We start from the raw sequence: 18,051 nt of genomic DNA, 5'->3' as shown, positions 1-18,051 counted from the left end.
TGATTTTTGACTCTGAGCTGACTTTTATCCCACACATTAAAAATATCACAAAAATAGGTTTTTATCATCTAAAGAACATCACCAGAGTCCGCACCATTCTCTCTCGGGCCAATACGGAGACGTTGATGCATGCTTTTATCACCAGTAGGATAGATTACTGCAACGCCCTGCTTTCTGGTCTTCCTAAAAAGAGCATCTCAGGCTTACAACTTCTACAACATTCGGCAGCACGTGTCCTGATGAAGACCAGGAGGCGGGAGCACATGACACCAGTTTTAGAATCATTGCATTGGCTCCCCGTATGTTTCAGGATCAATTTTAAGGTTCTTCTAATGGTTTTTAAGTGTCTTAATGGTCTTGGGCCTTCTTATCTATCAGAACTGCTTTTACCATATGAACCCTCGCGGCCTCTGCGCTCCTCTGGCAGGCGTCTTCTGGTCATCCCTAAAGTCAGGACACACACTCACGGCGAGTCGTCCTTCCAGTGTTATGGCCCTCGCCTCTGGAACAAGCTGCCAGAGGACCTCAGGGCCGCAGAGAACGTTCGTGTTTTTAAGTCAAGACTCAAGACCCATCTTTTTAGGTTAGCTTTTATCTAAATATTTACTACAGTTTTCTCGTTTTACACGATTATATTTTATTACTTGCTTTGCATGTTCTATATGATTATACTTTAGCACAGTTTTATTATTTAATATTATTTTACTGTCTATGATTTTATTTATTACTTATTTTCTAATTTTTGTCATTTATATTAGCTCTTTTATTACATTTTTACTCATTTTAATCCAGTGTTTCCTCTGTGGGGGCCCTCTGCCCCGGGAGCGGTGGTCGACTGTAGCTTCCTGGGCGCTCTATAGGTGGGGGTCTATGCTCCCCCTCCACTGAGCGCCCTGACTTAGTGTGGAAAACCTGATGCTGCCGGGGCAGACGGCTTCTCTGATGGCGTTTCCTTGCGTTACCATACTTGGCTCATCTGGGCTCATAATTGTTACTTGTGTGTGTGTGAGTCTGTGTGTTTGTGTGTGTGTGTGTGCTTGCATATGTTTGTTAATGTTTTTAACCTGTTATGGGAATCTGGGGTCATTTTGTAAAGCACTTTGAATCACACTTTGTTTGAAAAGCGCTTTAGAAATAAAATTTGATTGATTGATTGATTGATTGGTTGGTTAAGCTGAATCAGTATCTGTATCTCAGACCTCACTGGTGCAACTGGAGCGGCCACTGGGACTTCTGGTCCAACCCATTCAAGCTTCAGATAGTTTCCATTTGGAGCTGAGATAAGGATGTGATCCACCCTCTCCTCTTTGTTTCCTGCATTAGCTCATCACCACTAGCTCATGATGGCTACCTAACTGATTGTAATTAGAAGAGTTTAGTTGAGTTTCAACAGAGCGGATCCAAATGAGAGAACAGCAGCGATGCCAGACGGGTGGTTTCTGAGACCAGGAGACTCACAGCCAGCCAGTGCTTTGTGCTCCACGCTGTCCTCCTGTAGCTCCTCGAGGGACAGAAATACCCTGAGCCTCTTCAGGGACACACTGGCCTGCAGGGGGACAACAGGAAAGGAGACAGAATGGGACGTCATTATTGTACTGGGACCACCTGCGTCTGGTCTTTTAGACATCCACCCACCTGCACCATGCTGCTGATGACCATTGGCAGCATGTTGAGAGGGAACCGCAGGATGTTGAAGTACGCCAGCGACACAAATGCCTTCTCGGCATCTAGAACGTTCTGCTCATCGATCAGCACATACACAGTGAAGGTGGACAGGGCAACCTAGGAAGGGAGCAATCAGCTGAAATCAGCCATGTCTCTGCAGGTGGAGTCCTGCAGTCATTGGTCTCTAGTCTTCCTTGGTGTTGGACTCACCAGGAAGGGTGCGCAAACCCAGGTGAAGGTGGACACTGCTCCCAGGTAAGCAGCCTTCTTCAGCACGCGCAGCTCACTCTTACGGATTTCAGACACCTTCTTCTCAAAGGCCAGCTCCCAGGCATACAGCTTCAGCACTTTGATACCATTCAGCATCTCATTCATCAGCTTAATGCGACCGTCTTTACTCTTCATCTGGGCCACCTGATCAGCACAGGGTGACACAGATAGTAAACGCTCATTTTCTAGCCGGCGTGGAGCACAACCCTAGCCTGGCCTGCCAGACTCGTCCTCTGGTTAATTCTGCACAGAGAGAGAGTCTGGTAACTCACAGGGAGAGAGGCACAAGAGGGGCGGGACTAGGCAGCTCAAAAATAACCAATCAGAAAAAAGACTGAAATGTAGACTGTACCGCTAACCCTAACCCTGCGTCGTTGTAGTTTTTTTTTTAGCTGTAGTCAAAAATGGCGTCTGGCGACAGCGCAAACATCTTTTATTCTTTAGCAGAAATGTTTTTGGCGCTTCTACTTGTTGATTTAACGACGTGTCCGAGTCATTTAGACCAGAGGAAAGAGCCGCAGCGAACTCCGCTTCTGTCGCCATGTTTATGACAAACTCGGCATTGTGGTGTGTGTTTTTTAGACCAGCTTTAAAGTCAAGTTTATTTGCGCTACTCAGCACTGATTGGCTGGGTTAGAATTCTCAGGAGGCGGGGCTATTTGAATAGGAGAGTTCTAAGACCCTTTCTCTGTGCAGAGTTAAACAGAGGAGTCGTCTGGCAGGTCAGGCTAGCAAAACCCAGAGTTGAGGTTCAAGAGTCCAAAGGTGTGTTTTTACTATCGAAACTTCAGGATAATTTTACTGGAACTTCCCAGAGCCTCCTCTGCCGCGGGCCGACCAAACGGACCATTTTCCAGTAACCAATGGACTACCTGAACAAGGTAGGCACCCGGAAAGTCCCGGGATAGTTGTCGAACTGAACGTTTGGCTTACTCGCGCTGATTGGTTGTAACTCAGTAGGAAATGACATCAGCAGACGTTGCCAAATAACCGGCATTTGAGTTACTGATGAAGAAAAATAGAAGAAAAAGAAAATAAGCAGCGTTCTTGCTGATTTAAAATTGTGCAGTGTACTTCCCCTCCCACCAATTTCCCGCAACCCCTTTAGTGGGAAAACGGCTCCTGTGTCAGACTCGAGTCGGACTCCAGCTGGCTGAGTGGGATGTCTCTGGGAAGGACAGGGAGTAAGTGCGATGGTGTACCTGATACGTTTTAGTTTTCATGGCAATGACGGCATTCACAGGAACCATCAGAATCATCACGGCCACTCCAGCCAGCACAGACGGACCCAGGTTCTGTTCAGAAACAAATACAAACAACATTACTACAGCCATCATGCTACATGTCCCCATCTTCCTCCAAAGGATTACCTGCCAGAGGAAGTAGAGGGCCAGCACCACCTGGAGGGGGGCGGACCAAACCATATTGATGTAGGTGATGAGTTCCATGAAGCGCTGAGCGTCCACGGACATCAGGTTTACTATCTCTCCCACCGTAGAGGTGCGGCGTGCTGCGTTACTTATGACCAGGGCCTGATGGAGCAGAGGCAGGCAGGGAAAAGGTCACAGAGGTCCAGCTGTAGGTTAACACGAACAGGCGCTCCAGTGGCTGACGGTGTCCAAACCAGGTTTAGACTCACCTTCCTGTAGACAGCACCGATGACGGCGGTGCGAAGACGCATACCCGTCGTGAAGCAGACGTGAAAGTACTTCTGCAGAATAACGGACTGTACACAGTTGCATATGAAGAGCAGAGCGGTGTAGAAGAAGCCATGCCAGGAGGGGGCGCTGGAGTTGTTGACAAAGCTGATCAGAAGCCTGTGTGGGAGCACAGGTGAGAGAAAACACACCCGTTTAGAGCCCGAACAACTGGATGCGTCACTGGACCTCACGTAATGACTATAAACCAGTGAGCTGCCATTATCTGACTCAAGAAGAAGCAAAAAGGACGGTTTGAAGACGAGGACAGCAAGCTTTTGTCAGCTGTCCCTGTGACACAGAGGGTGGATCAAGAAGCCCAAGTCTATAGGAGTCTTCCCAACATTCCGAAGGACAGTGCCACTCTGGTGGTGGATGAAAAGGTCACACCGCTAATGCTATCAAGTCTAGCTGCCCAACATCTACGCCACCCGAGCGGCTTTTCTGCACAACTTCTAAAAGATCTCATTTCCAGCCTGAAAAGGTAAACATGCCAACTTAGCACAAAACTCTTAATGTAAGTTAATTTTATGTGTAAACATTACTTTTTTTAGACCAGTTTTAAAGTCAAGTTTATTTGTAAAGCACTTCTAAACCAGCATGGTGACCCAAGTGCTGGACAGAGCAATCACAACACGCAGGTACAACTGTCACAAAGACAAATGATACACTTAAATATAAAACACAAGTATGAGAAATGAACTGAAAGAAAGAAATCCAATCATGCCTCTGAGATACTATGTTAACAGACTAGCATCCTCCAACAGCTAGATTAACAAACGTGTCGGACGGGACTTGAAAAGTGGAAGTCAGTTGGACTGCCTCACCACTAGGGGCAGGTTGGTAGTCTTGGACCTGCATAACCAAAAGCTCGTTCACCACGCGCCTTGTTACACGCTTCCTGACATTCAGAAGTAGGCGGTCAGCAGACATAGTCCATCCTGTGTTCTCTCTGACCTCGTGCCGGGTTGACAGTGGGGTTGGGTGATTAGCATCATTTTACCCACCGCCAATCGCCAGTCCAAAAAACGATGACGGACAATTTATTCATGCATGTGACGTCATGATGCACATGCACGGCTTGATCAGCGAACACAGAAGCCCAAAACCCAGATATCTTTTATAGCAGCTCAGCGCAAATGTTGGCTGGAAGATAAATTTAGATTCTTTTTACTGTTTCCTTTTGCATTAGTAGTTTGGTAAAGTGGCGTATGAACGGGCCGTATTAAACACGGTTAAAGCCTCATCTTTGTGTCCCTGTGGGGCCCAGCACTGTGGTGTTTTATTTAAGCAACATGTTGTTTTCTGAACGAAGGCTACTGGGGTTCTTTCTTTTATGACTCTGAGAAATGGAATGAACCGCTGCTGCGTTTGGACGCACTCTGAGGAGGCAGCGAGAACACGCTCGGATGCGTTGATGGAGATCCTTTCTTGGATGTTACCTCCACGATGTTCTCTGTGAGTAATGTGTAAAATATTTGTCATTAACTCACCAGCAAACTACCGCATTTTCCGGACTATAAGTCGCACTTTTTTTTTTCATAGTCTGGCTGGTCCTACAACTTATATACCAAAGTGACTCATATACCTAATTATGTATACCACGCTGCTGCTGCGGTCCGGCTCCGGTCCAGGTTTCAGCTCCTCTGCCCCGCTGGTAGGGTTAGAAACACCGCCATCCTCTGCTGGAAACCGAGGCACGCTGCTGCGCCCTGATTGTTTATTCTGTAATCGTTACCGATACTTGTCTTGCAATGTGAAACACTTGGTCTCAGATTTTGTAAGAAAAATAATAAAATGTCCCCCCAAAATGCGACTTATATGTTTTTTTCTTCTTCGTTATACATTTTATGGCTGGTGCGACTTATACTCTGGAAAATACGGTAATAAATAAATAAACAAATCACCTCCTGTAAAAAACAATCGTAACGGCTCATCCCATCGCCCACCCCTGGTTGACAGGGTGAATCTGTTGAAATGAGCTTCAGCTCAACTCCCTACCGGGGTACTACAGCTGGAAAGAATACACAAAGCTCTCCACAAGAAACAGTAAATATGATTCTTCCCACAAATGATAACGCTACAGTAAAATATTAATTAAGACAGCAATGATTTAATTAGGATAAGGTTTTCTCACCGGAGAATCTCAGGTCCAACAAACATGAGAATGTCTTGGATGATCTTATAGAAGCAGGAGATGAAGAAGTAAGGTCCAAAGGTCAGGCACAGCGCCCACAACAGGGAAGGCTCTTTGGTTTTCTTGCCAGATTTCACAATCAGGATTTCAGACTCTTCCACAGCCTGAGCCTCTTTGGTCTCACCATGGGGCTTCCGCTTGGGGGAGTACATGGTTTTCTGCTCAGTACTGGAGGAGACAGACAAATGGACTCCTTCAACATCCAAACCTTTGTGAACCTATTTGTTTTGACAAAAGGCAGCAAGAATACCTTTTGACTTTGTGGCATTCAGAGTTCCAGCTGTGCACCAGCTGCGGTACAACTTCATGGGACCGGTCATCAGGATTCAAAGACCACAGGTCTTTCTCCACCAGAGGACGTTTGAATCCCGTCACCAACAACCTGGTAAGAAAAGGATTTGTGTTTCTGGTTCGTCCTCCCTTTGTCTCAACGAAGCACAGCAGCGTAAGCTGGTAGATCCACAAGCCTCAACCCTGCTGAACACTTGTGGGTTCGACCGCTGGTGCCGGAGCAACCAGCACAGGTTGGGGTTCAGACTGAGACCGGTCCCACAGCAGTGTGACCGGCAATAGGAGGCGGTTCTTTCACATGCTGATGAGGCTCCTGGTTTGCAGTTTACATTCAGTCAGTTAGCGTTGTTTTTAGATTTGAGTCACCTAACCCAATAAATGGCAAGAAGCAAAAGACTACCGCAAAATCCCGCGGCAACTTCCAGCTCCGTCTGACTGAGTGGAAGTTGGAATCATTTTAGACCTCTAGCTACAACATCCACCATGAACTATTTTAAACATATTCATATAATTTTCCTGTGACATCTGCAAGGGCGAGAACGTAGAACAGGAATGTGGACTGTGTTCTCACCTTGTGATCCACCAGAAAGTTATTCTGGAAAGGAAAGAGGCTCCAGGCTCAGGACATGGATTCTGCACACATAAACCTCATGGTTAACACTCAAAGACGGAGATGCTGCGAGGTGTGTCAGCTGAGTACAATCACGCAGCCATTGGCTGGTTGGTAAGTGGAATCACTACGTCTGGAGATGGAGGGTTGTTTTTAAGTCAGTAAAAAAGGTGATTACTGACACCTGGTGACTACAAGTAGGACGTCGCTTATTTTGATTAGTTATAAATGGTGGTTTTATATATTAAAGCATCAAATGTATGAACGTAGCCTTACAGATCCAGACTCTGGAAACCTCTTCTAGCTTAGCGTAGAGGACTATAAACCTAATGTGGTGCATCATCTGAATGTCATTCATTTGTCCAGCTTCAGTATTTTTGCATTTAGTCATCAGCATGTGAAGGTGTTAGTCAGGTCTCACAGAGTCTTTCACAGCCTGAGAGAAGAGCGGGGGTTGGTCAGTCAGGGAAGAGAGGACCAGAGCGATCATCAGCAGGACGTAGTACATGTGGAAGGTGGTGTATCGCCATATACACACCGTCTCCAGCTGGAGGGAGATGAATAATGGCATGTTTAACCTTTCAGCATGCAAAGGTACAATCAGTGTATGTTTAGCTCACTGTCAGCCAGACCTGGAGCAGTGCCTGGAGGATTTTGGACCTGAAGGAGACTGTGGCACACAGCAAAGCTAGCAGCCAGAAGATCAACATCACACCAGAGGACTGGACTCCTTTCATCCGCTCATACTGTATCATCAGGGTTGCCAGCAGCTGCAGCAAAAACAATCTACAGCTTTCACTCAACAACACAATGGTAAAGAAGCACCCTACTAGCCTGTCACTGCACATAGTAGGTTTAGTTCTTCAAAGAGTACAGACGAAAGCATCACTGAAATAAATATTAGAAATACTCATTACAGGAGTCGGGAGGTGGGACTCACCAGAAAATTAGTGTTACAACAGGTGTTATTGTGGTCAATTTATGATGAGCTCCTGAAGATGTGTAGCCTGGCCTGCCAGACTCCTCCTCTGTTTAATTCTGCACAGAGTAAGGGTCTGGGAACTCTCCTGTTCAAATAAACCCGCCCCTTGAGAATTCTAACCGAGCCAATCAGCGCTGAGTAGCGTACAACACAAACCACAACGCCGAGTTTGTCATAAACAAGGTGACTGATGCGGAGTTATCTGCGGCTCTTTCCTCTGGTCTAAATGACTCGGACGTGTCTTTAAAACAACAAGTAGAAGCGCTAAAAGTCTTTCTTCTAAAAAAAGATGTTTGCGCTGTCGCCAGACGCCATTTTTGACTACAGCTAAAAAACTACAAGGATACAGGGTTCGAGTTAGCAGTACAGTCTACATTTCCGTCTTTTTTCTGATTGGTTATTTTTGAGCTAGCTAGTCCCGCCCCTCAAGTGCTTCTCTGCCTGTGAGTTACCAGACTTCTCTGTGCAGAATTAAACAGAGGACGAGTCTGGCAGGCCAGGCTAGAAGATGTCCTCCAGTTAGAAAAAAAATTACACTAAAGAAAAATGAGAGTCTAGTTTACGGTCCCTCATGCTGGGCTACGGGGACAGGCAACGCCATCATTCATCGACACAAGCGCTCAGTGGCAGGCCCCCAAGAGGGAGATAGAAATATGCCTAATTTTAAAAAACTAGGTCAAAAGCTGTGATTGGTCATCATGCCACTTCCTTTAAAGGGGCATTATGGAAGTGTGACAGCCAAAACATGTGTAGAAATAATAAATGTCTTCTTCATACATTATCCTGCAATGCCCTGGTCCTGTAGAATGAGCCCTGGCATTTTTACTGTGATTGCCTGTTTTTCTGTAAAATCATAGAAAAAGAGAGATGCTCGGGTCGAGCAGGCTGCTTCATGCGCGTTCACGCTCAGGCAAAGCCCTTAGCATTTGCTATCTGTAGCTTTAGTCTTTGTCGCTGTTCCTAACACTTACTGACAAACCTAGCTACATTTCTGAGGACCCTTAGCTACTTTCTGTAGAACTTTCTTCTAGATATTTCCTGCAAATTAGCAACAAAAGAGCCATTTTCGCTCCGAACCATTCTTTGAACGTTGTTTCAGCTGTCATCAAGGATATAAATGTTACAGATGCAAAGTACGTCACTGGCGATTTGGCTCACCTAGTAAAATTTCAGGCTTTCGTGCAGAAGACCTGGGTTCGATTCTCGATGTGAACATGGTTGTTTCAGAATTTTGTTTTTACATTAATGGCATATTGTTTTACAGAAAGATGCCCAAATTTTTATTTGAGACTCGTCGAACTGCATTTAATTCACAGATAAAAAAGATGTGGGTTCAACTTTCATTTTGGAACAGTTTTTCAATCAAGGGAAGGGAATGATCTGAGCATGCAGGAGGACTGGCCCATCATAAACCTTTGTCGGCTGTGCTGAAGAGAAAGGTACAGAACCAAATTATTTAATTAATTAGCTGCGCGTTCTCCTGTCCTCAGGCCCCTCAACAGCGTTGCCGTAAAAAAAGTGAGAAGAAATCTAGCAGCAGACACAGAGCACTCCTTGAACCACCACCTAACCGTGCTCAAGGAATTTGAGTGCCCTGATGATCCCAGAGCTATGTTGTGGGGGGGCACATTACCCCTTGGCAGGGTCACCCATGGCAAATTGGTCTTAAATGCAGGGGGATCACCGAGCAGGCCAGTTCAGCAGCCAGGCCAGAGGAAAGTGTCTCTGTGCTCCAGGGCACTGGCCATCTGTGAGTTCCGGAGAGACCCAGATTGGCCACTGTGCTTCGAGGCCGGTGTCCAGAAGAGTAGCTTCCGTGCGCATTCAGTTGGGGTACAGAGCCTGACAGTTGTCTGCGCTTACACACCAAATAGCAGCTCAGAATATCTACCCAGTTTGAAAGACATGGGACAAGTGTTCTCACACCAGGGACTCCAGTCTTGCTTGGGGCTTTCAATGCCCACATGGGCAATGACTGTGTGACCTGGAAGGGTGTGACTGCCCATCTATACTAGAGTTATGTTTCGTTTATGGACTTCTGTGCAAGTAGCACTTTGGATATAACATGCCCAATTGAATACAAGGATGCCTTAGAATGTGTGCTACCAGGGCAGCCTAGGTTGTAGGTCAATTATTGACTTGCTGGTGAGGTGATATCACCTACAGCAGCAGGTGTAATTGCTGAGGCAAAATCTAGGTCGAGGGACAAGGACATAGAAGTAGACTATACATTGGCTCCAAAGAGGTTCTGGGAAACCAGCCATTCCTCCCCATTCCTGCATATTTTTCTCCTCCTGCTCCCTCACATCATCACACAAAACATGCACATAGGACCTTGGGGGCTGGACAAGTCTGGGAGTGCGGGTATGGACCCCATTTCCGCATTCCTGTGGCAACCTGCCCCCAAATTTTATTTTCACCTTATACACTTCCACCAACGACATTCCACGCAAACACACTCTTAGGACCTTGGGGTGAGCACATTCAACAGCAGTTGGCAGGGGGATTTCTCTGCCTCATCCCGAGTGCCGGAGCCCACTTCCAATTTTAAACTGCACTTAAACACTGAGGGCTGTGGGTGCAAGTGGGGTGGTGTGGTGGCATCAGCTGGCATAGGCCAGACAACGCCCGCACTGCCCGCTCACCACAGCCATGGAATACACCTCATCAACACTCACTAACACCATATTGGAGCAAGCGGAGGGAGACTAGGGGTCTTAGCACACCTCTGTTGTTGCTTGGCTTCCTGGGGATGGAGGCTAAGAGGGAGATCTGGCCGTCCGGTTGGGGTCTGGGGTGGTGGGTTGCTGTGCAGTGCGTTGGGCGGGGGAGCCTGCTCATCAGCACCCCAGCAGAAAGGGTGAAACTCTGGGAACCGGTGATGGTTGTACCCCATGTGCAGCAGTACCGGGACCAGAGTGAATAGGGTGTGTATGGGGAGCATGAGTGGGTGTCCGGAGTGCATTTTTGTAACCCCAAAATTCCACTATCTCCGCTCAGCTCCCGCTTTCCGCTGCTGCTCGCTTCCGAACTCAAATTATACTGTACCCGCTCTACAACGGCTCCGCTCCAGTGCGGAGACCTGAGGTGTGCAAACAGGCATGCGCAGGATTTTCGAGATCTTGCGATACAGTCCAAGCAATAAATGTGGAAGTTAGATCCAAACACCCATTGTGTGGGAGAAGCATTGAAAAGAACTGTTTAATCTGCCCATCGTTTGTGTTGAGAGATCAGCAGTGTTTGGATCAACAAAGAGTGAGTACTTTGATAGTAGAAACTGTATTTACGGCTTATTTTTGTGCATTTAAAGTTCAACCGCCGTTGATAGTTGTTAAAAGTTGTTAAACCTGTGCATATGAAACAAAAAAACGCTTTTTATCGATTTATTGTGAAATAAAGGAAATTGTGCTTGCTCCATTTCCTGTTGGGTGGTTGTGATTTCTGTCCATTGACTGCGGAGGTGCTCCGGCGTCCGGCAAAAATAGAATCGATCCTATTTTTGCTGGATGGCGGAATGGCGGGTGGCGCACTGCGCCGCACGGCCGCAGTAGTGGAACAGCTCTGATTGACTATAACGGGACCTTTTTTTGCTGCGGAGTTCGTGCCGGAGCGGAGATAGTGGAATTTTGGGGTAAGTCTTTGGTTGTATGTGTAAGTGTGAGCATGAGGGAGGGAGTGTGTGACTGTGTTTGTGTATGACTGTATAGGTCAGGTGGGGCCTTTGACTCCTCCCTTCTCCTGGGACTTCTTTTGATGACATAGATCTTCGTCTCCCCTCTCCCTGCCACACCTGGTGTGGAGTGCGGTGCCTTGGTCTGCCTGAATGTTCGTGGCTCCCGGGTCAGGGGGTTTAAGATTTTTGGCGTCTGCCTGATCAGTCCCAGTGGCTGTCTGGTGGGGTCTGGGTCCCTGGGCTCTGCTGGGTCCCCGGCAGGGGTGGTCGCCCCTGGGTCCTGGGCTCGGCTGGCTAGGGGGTGAGAGGCTGCGGGCGGGCCTGTGGGCTTGCCGCTGATATCTCCCGGGACTCTGCTGGCTGCTGGTTTTGGCCCCCCGGGGTGATCCTCTGTGCTTCTCGAGGGGGGCGGGGGCCTTTCTGGTTGCAGTCTCCTTGGGGTTCCTGTGCTCTGGGGCAGCTCCTGGATCTCTGGGACTTGGAGCTCCCTCCGTCTCCTACACATCTTTGGGGGGCAGATCTGTGGTCCCTCACAGTCTCTATTGGACGCTCCTATAGAGAAACCTTACATATACAAGCACGTGTACACACACAGGTGCTCACATGGTGCTCTCATAAGTATGGGCTTGGGCACGTTCAACACATGTCTTAAGGCTGTAGTTGCCACTAAATGCACTATGATTTGTTTAACATGTGATTGTTCAGTTAAACCTTGCTGATTGTATATTTCTTCAAGTTGACGCAGTGATAGCTTGCTCTTGTTGTATTGTTGTGTGTCCCATTTTTTTCTCTTCTTTCTCTTTCTGCAGGTCTAGAAGCAGACTCTTGTTCATTATAACATCCGGTCTACTCGGCCGACGAAGAACGCAGCCCACGTCGGCCGAGTAGGCTGGGTCTTTCGAAGGATGCAGACCCTGAATTGAGACACAGCAATAGAGAACTAGAGTAAGAGATAGAGAGAAAGATGGAGATGGTGAGAAAAGAGACAGAAATAGGGAGATAGAGATAGAGATAAATGACCCGCACTTGTACAGCTCCACTCAGAGTAAGGACTCCAAAGCGCTTTACTCTACAGTGTATCATTCATCCATTCACACACACATTCATACACTGGTGGTGATGAGCTATGATGTAGCCACAGCTGCCCTGGTACGCACTGACAGAGGCGAGGCTACCAAGCACAGGCACCACCGGTCCCTCCGACCACCACCAGCAAGCAAGGTGGGTTAAGTGTCTTGCCCAAGGACACAACAGCAGAATTCTCTGTCCGGAGCCGGGATCGTACCTGCAACCTTCTGATTACTGGACAACCTGCTCAACTTGTTGAGCTACTGCTGCCCCTTGATTAAGAGATAGAGAGTGATAGAGAGACAGAGACAGAAGTAGATAGAGATAGAATAAGAGATAGAAATAGAGAGATAGACATATAGATAGAAACAGACCGAAAAAGATAGAGATAATGAGAAATAAAGAGACAGAAAAAGATACATAAAGAAACAGAGATAGAGATAGAGAAATAGAGATAGAGCAATAGAGAGAAATAAAGATAGAGATAGAGAGACACAGATAGAGAGAAAGACATAAAGATGGAGATAGAGATAGAAATAGAGAGAGATAGAGTGACAGAGATAGATATAGAAAGAGAGAGAGAGATAGACAGAAATAGATAGATAGAAAGAGACAGAGATAAAGAGATAGATAGATGACAGATGGATGATAGATGATAGATGATAAATGATAAATGATAAATGATAGATGATAGATAGATAGATAGATAGATGATAGATAGATAGATAGATAGATAGATAGATAGATAGATAGAATAAAAAATATTTTAAGATTCTGAAATCTTTTATACCATTCACCACAGAGATAGACATGGTGAGAGAAAGAGACAGAGATTGAGACAGAGAGAGAGAGAGACAGATATATTTAGAGAGAGATAGAGACTGAAAGGGATAGAGAGAGATAGAAAGAGACAGAGATGGAAGAAATAAGAGATGTAGAGATGAAAAGACATACAGATAAAGAGAGATAAATGGAGAGATAGACAGAGAGAGAGATAGAGAAAGAGACAGAAAGAGAGAGAGAGAGAGAGAGAGAGAGAGAGAGAGAGAGAGATACAGATTGAGCAACACATTCTCAAACCAAGGTGTCAAAATATGACGCGTGTGACCAAGCCTCAATATGTGACGATTCAGGACGCTCCAGCGCGTCAGGAGACAACGATCAGGGACACGCTGGGCCACGTGGCTCCGCTGGCATCACTGTTTGACGCAAGCAGTCACACGGACATTATTAGACTATTTAACTTTCCCCTCACCCCAATCCTAATCCCAATCCCAATCCTAGGTCCATAAACTGTGACCTTAAGGTTAGGATTGGGGTGAGGGGAAGGTTAAGTAGTTCACAAGTAGTTCTAATGTCCACCGGCAGATCGGATACCGACGCTCTGGAACGCTGCGTCAGCTGTTTGTCCGTGATCATCGTCTCCTGACGCGCTGGGGCGTCCCGAATCGTCATATATTGAGGCCTGGTCACGCGTCATATTTTGACGCCTTGGGTGTGAGAATGTGTTGGATTGAGATAGAGATGGTGAGAAAGAGCGTTACAGATGGATATACAGGTCCTTCTCAAAAAATTAGCATATTGTGATAAAGTTCATTATTGTCTGTAATGTATTGATAAACATTAGACTTTCATATATATTAGATTCATTACACACAACTGAAGTAGTTCAAGCCTTTTATTGTTTCTAATATTGATGATTCTGGCATACAGCTCATGAAAACCCCAAAATTCCTATCTAAAAAAATTAGCATATTTCTTCCAGCCAATAAAAGGAAAGTGTTTTTAATACAAAAAAGCCGACCTTCAAATAATTATGTTCAGTTATGCATCTCAATACTTGGTCGGGAATCCTTTTGCAGAAATGACTGCTTCAGTGCGGCGTGGCATGGAGGCAATCAGCCTGTGGCACTGCTGAGGTGTTATGGAGGCCCAGGATGCTTAAATAGCGGCCTTAAGCTCATCCAGAGTGTTGGGTCTTGTGTCTCTCAAATTTCTCTTCACAATATCCCACAGATTCTCTATGGGGTTCAGGTCAGGAGAGTTGGCAGGCCAGTTGAGCACAGTAATACCATGGTCAGTAAACCATTTACCAGTGGTTTTGGCACTGTGAGCAGGTGCCAGGTCGTGCTGAAAAATGAAATCTTCATCTCCATAAAGCTTTTCAGCAGATGGAGGTATGAAGTGCTCCAAAATCTCCTGATGGCTAGCTGCATTGACCTTGCCCTTGATTAAACACAGTGGACCAACACCAGCAGCTGACATGGCACCCCAGACCATCACTGACTGTGGGTACTTGACACTGGACTTCAGGCATTTTGGCATTTCCCTCTGCCCAGTCTTCCTCCAGACTCTGGCACCTTGATTTCCGAATGACATGCAAAATTTGCTTTCATCCGAAAAAAGTACTTTGGACCACTGAGCAACAGTCCAGTGCTGTTTCTCTGTAGACCAGGTCAGGCGCTTCTGCCGCTGGTTCTGGTTCCAAAGTGGCTTGACCTGGGGAATGCGGCACCTGTAGCCCATTTCCTGCACACGCCTGTACACGGTGGCTCTGGATGTTTCTACTCCAGACTCAGTCCACTGCTTCCGCAGGTCCCCCAAGGTCTGGAATTGGTCCTTCTCCACAATCTTCCCCAGGGTCCGGTCACCTCTTCTCGTTTTGCAGCGTTTTCTGCCACACTTTTTCCTTCCCACAGACTTCCCACTGAGGTGCCTTGATACAGTACTCTGGGAACAGCCTATTCGTTCAGAAATTTCTTTCTGTGTCTTACCTTATTGCTTGAGGGTGTCAATGATGGCCTTCTGGACAGCAGTCAGGATGGCAGTCTTACCCATGATTGTGGTTTTGAGTAATGAACCAGGCTGGGAGTTTTTAAAAGCCTCAGGAATCTTTTGCAGGTGTTTAGAGTTAATTAGTTGATTCAGTTGATTAGGTTAATAGCTCGTTTAGAGAACCTTTTCATGACATGCAAATTTTTTGAGATAGGAATTTTGGGTTTTCATGAGCTGAATGCCAAAATCATCAATATTAGAAACAATAAAAGGCTTGAACTACTTCAGTTGTGAGTAATGAATCTAATATATATGAAAGTCTAATGTTTATCAGTACATTACAGACAATATTGAACCTCATCACAATATGCTAATTTTTTGAGAAGGACATGTAGATAGATATAGCTCTAACAGAGAGGCTCGTGGAGCGCTGTGGCACACCAGTTTGCCATGTCAGCTGATCTTGTTCAAAAAGCAAACCTTATTGCCTGTGTTTACTTTCATTTTCAGTAAATTTGCCAGCCGAAGCTCAGCAATAACTCCCCACGTCATCATGATATCTGCCTCTGTTGCGCCAGGGCGCATACGAAAAATACCGCAATATTACTACCGAGCGAGGCGGAACGAATGCCGCAATATTTGCGCAACGCCATGCCGGCATGGCGCGTTTATAGACATACCATTGCAGTAATATTACGCCGATTTGCCAGCATGGTATGTCTTATAAAAGCACCTTTAGAAAGAGAGAGAGATAGAAATAAATAGAGATAGAAATAAATAGAAAGACAGACAGACAGACAGACAGATAGAGAATAAAAAAATATTTTGAGATTCTGAAATCATTTTTGTGAAGGGGTATGAATTAAATGTATGTATTTTAACTCATTCACTGCCAGCCGTTTCCTGATCAATAACGGCCTTCGCTGCCAGCGTTTTTCACAGTTTTTACTGTTTTTTAAGAGTCACAGAACGTTGCACGCTAGCATGATGTCAATGCCAAAACAACCAAAACAAAGAGGAGACTCACCTCTTACATCAGGAAGAAGCTGCGTGTTTCGAGCGTTATCCGTTCTTTCATAATCGGTTGTCGAATTGTGATCGGCAGACGCTTTTCTGGTTCGCGCCTCACTTTTTTTACAGGAACGGCCCAAAACGATCTCCAAACACATGGATGTGTTGCTTCCTGATCATGTGATCTGTGACGTATGCGGATGAAGATCGGCTTCAGAGCTGAGATGTTTGTTCTATCAGCGCGGGGGCTCGTTCCGATGCTCAAACTGTAAAAAAATGCAAATGACGACTTAAGTCGTCATTTGCAGTGAACGGTTGGATCTAAAATGACGACTTTAGTCGTCAATGGCAGTGAATGAGTTAATGGTAAATAACTTCCAAAACGTCTGAATGGTCAAAATAGAAAACATCGTGATAAAATCATGATCGTGATTTTGCAAAAACAAAATTGTGGTATGATTTTTTTCCATATTGCCCACCCCTAGGCACCAGTTCTGTTCATGGACAGAAATTCTAGGCTCCGCTGTAGGGTGGAGGGTATTGAGTTTGGTGGCAGTAGGTGCTCGTCTGCTTTTTGTGGATGGTACTGTCCTTTTAACTTCGGGAAGCAGCCGAGTGTGATGTCTTAGAATTTATTAAGCACAAATTTTCAGGAGGGTAAAGGAAATATTAATAAAATTTGTTAGCAGAACTGGGCTGCTCATAGATGCGCCTGATATTAAACTGGCTTTACTCAAGAGGTATATAGGCCGAACATATTGATCTATAAACAAAAACACATACAGAAGAGTAAATGCACAGCGGTGGACCAGAGACATGAATGCAATGATGGGAATAAGCACCCCTTCTTCTGCCAAGAGAAATGAGGATAAGGTTAATTCTCACCATAGTGAGACCAAGTAGGGTGGGACTGATGAGGTGAACTGGTGCCATTACGCTGCTGCTTTGACTCACTTTCCAGAAAGTATAAAACACATCTGACCAGCAGATGATCCACAACAGAAAACCAACGGCCTGTGGAGACACAGCAGCATGTTACTGTTCAGGTAAAACAAGGACAGGAATTAGTTTAATCTTAATGTTATTAGTCTAATTACTGACATCAACAACATAATTAAAACAGGACGTAGAGTCAACACTGTTGACTCGATAACACATCGAAAATGTAATCAATCCAAAATAAAACATGTTCTGGTCTAACACTTCCTCTAGTTCAGGTTGTGGTCTACCAGTTATCTAGTCATGGTTGTGGTCTAACATTTATCTAGTCATGGTTGTGGTCTGACATTTATCTAGTCCAGGTTGTGGTCTAACATTTATCTAGTCAAGGTTGTGGTCTAACATTTATCTAGTCATGGTTGTGGTCTGACATTTATCTAGTCCAGGTTGTGGTCTAACATTTATCTAGTCAAGGTTGTGGTCTACCAGTTAATCTAGTCCAGGTTGTGGTCTAACATTTATCTAGTCCAGGTTGTGGTCTAACATTTATCGAGTCCAGGTTGTGGTCTAACAGTTATCTAGTCAAGGTTGTGGTCTAACATTTATCTAGTCCAGGTTGTGATCTACCATTTATCTAGTTCAGGTTGTGATCTACCATTTATCTAGTTCAGGTTGTGGCCTAACGTTTATCTAGTCAAGGTTGTGGTCTAACGTTTATCTAGTCAAGGTTGTGGTCTAACGTTTATCTAGACATGGTTGTGGTCTAACGTTTATCTAGTCATGGTTGTGGTCTAACATTTATCTAGTCAAAGTTGTAGTCTAACATTTATCTAGTCAAGGTTGTGGTCTAACAGTTATCTAGTCCAGGTTGTG

The 18,051-nt window shown here is 45.6% G+C and overlaps 1 protein-coding gene across 1 annotated transcript in view; it reads right to left on the bottom strand.

Moving 5' to 3' along the window:
• abcc1 (ATP binding cassette subfamily C member 1 (ABCC1 blood group)) overlaps positions 1–18,051 on the bottom strand; it is a 60,258-nt gene that overhangs the window by 25,946 nt on the left and 16,261 nt on the right. Inside the window, exons 3-14 of the mRNA XM_054741934.2 lie at positions 17,125–17,253; positions 7,363–7,500; positions 7,152–7,277; positions 6,692–6,753; positions 6,080–6,211; positions 5,770–5,997; positions 3,575–3,752; positions 3,306–3,467; positions 3,138–3,230; positions 1,876–2,079; positions 1,636–1,782; positions 1,459–1,546 (exon numbers count right to left, since the gene is read on the bottom strand). Of these exons, the coding sequence (XP_054597909.2) occupies positions 1,459–1,546; positions 1,636–1,782; positions 1,876–2,079; positions 3,138–3,230; positions 3,306–3,467; positions 3,575–3,752; positions 5,770–5,997; positions 6,080–6,211; positions 6,692–6,753; positions 7,152–7,277; positions 7,363–7,500; positions 17,125–17,253 (1,687 nt within the window). The remainder of the gene's footprint in view (positions 1–1,458; positions 1,547–1,635; positions 1,783–1,875; positions 2,080–3,137; positions 3,231–3,305; positions 3,468–3,574; positions 3,753–5,769; positions 5,998–6,079; positions 6,212–6,691; positions 6,754–7,151; positions 7,278–7,362; positions 7,501–17,124; positions 17,254–18,051) is intronic.

This window comes from Nothobranchius furzeri, chromosome 18 (genome assembly GCF_043380555.1).
Source record: "Nothobranchius furzeri strain GRZ-AD chromosome 18, NfurGRZ-RIMD1, whole genome shotgun sequence".
Taxonomy (NCBI): Eukaryota; Metazoa; Chordata; class Actinopteri; order Cyprinodontiformes; family Nothobranchiidae; genus Nothobranchius; species Nothobranchius furzeri.
Note: the sequence above shows the minus strand (reverse complement) of the source record. Positions and strands in the feature narration are given on the sequence as shown.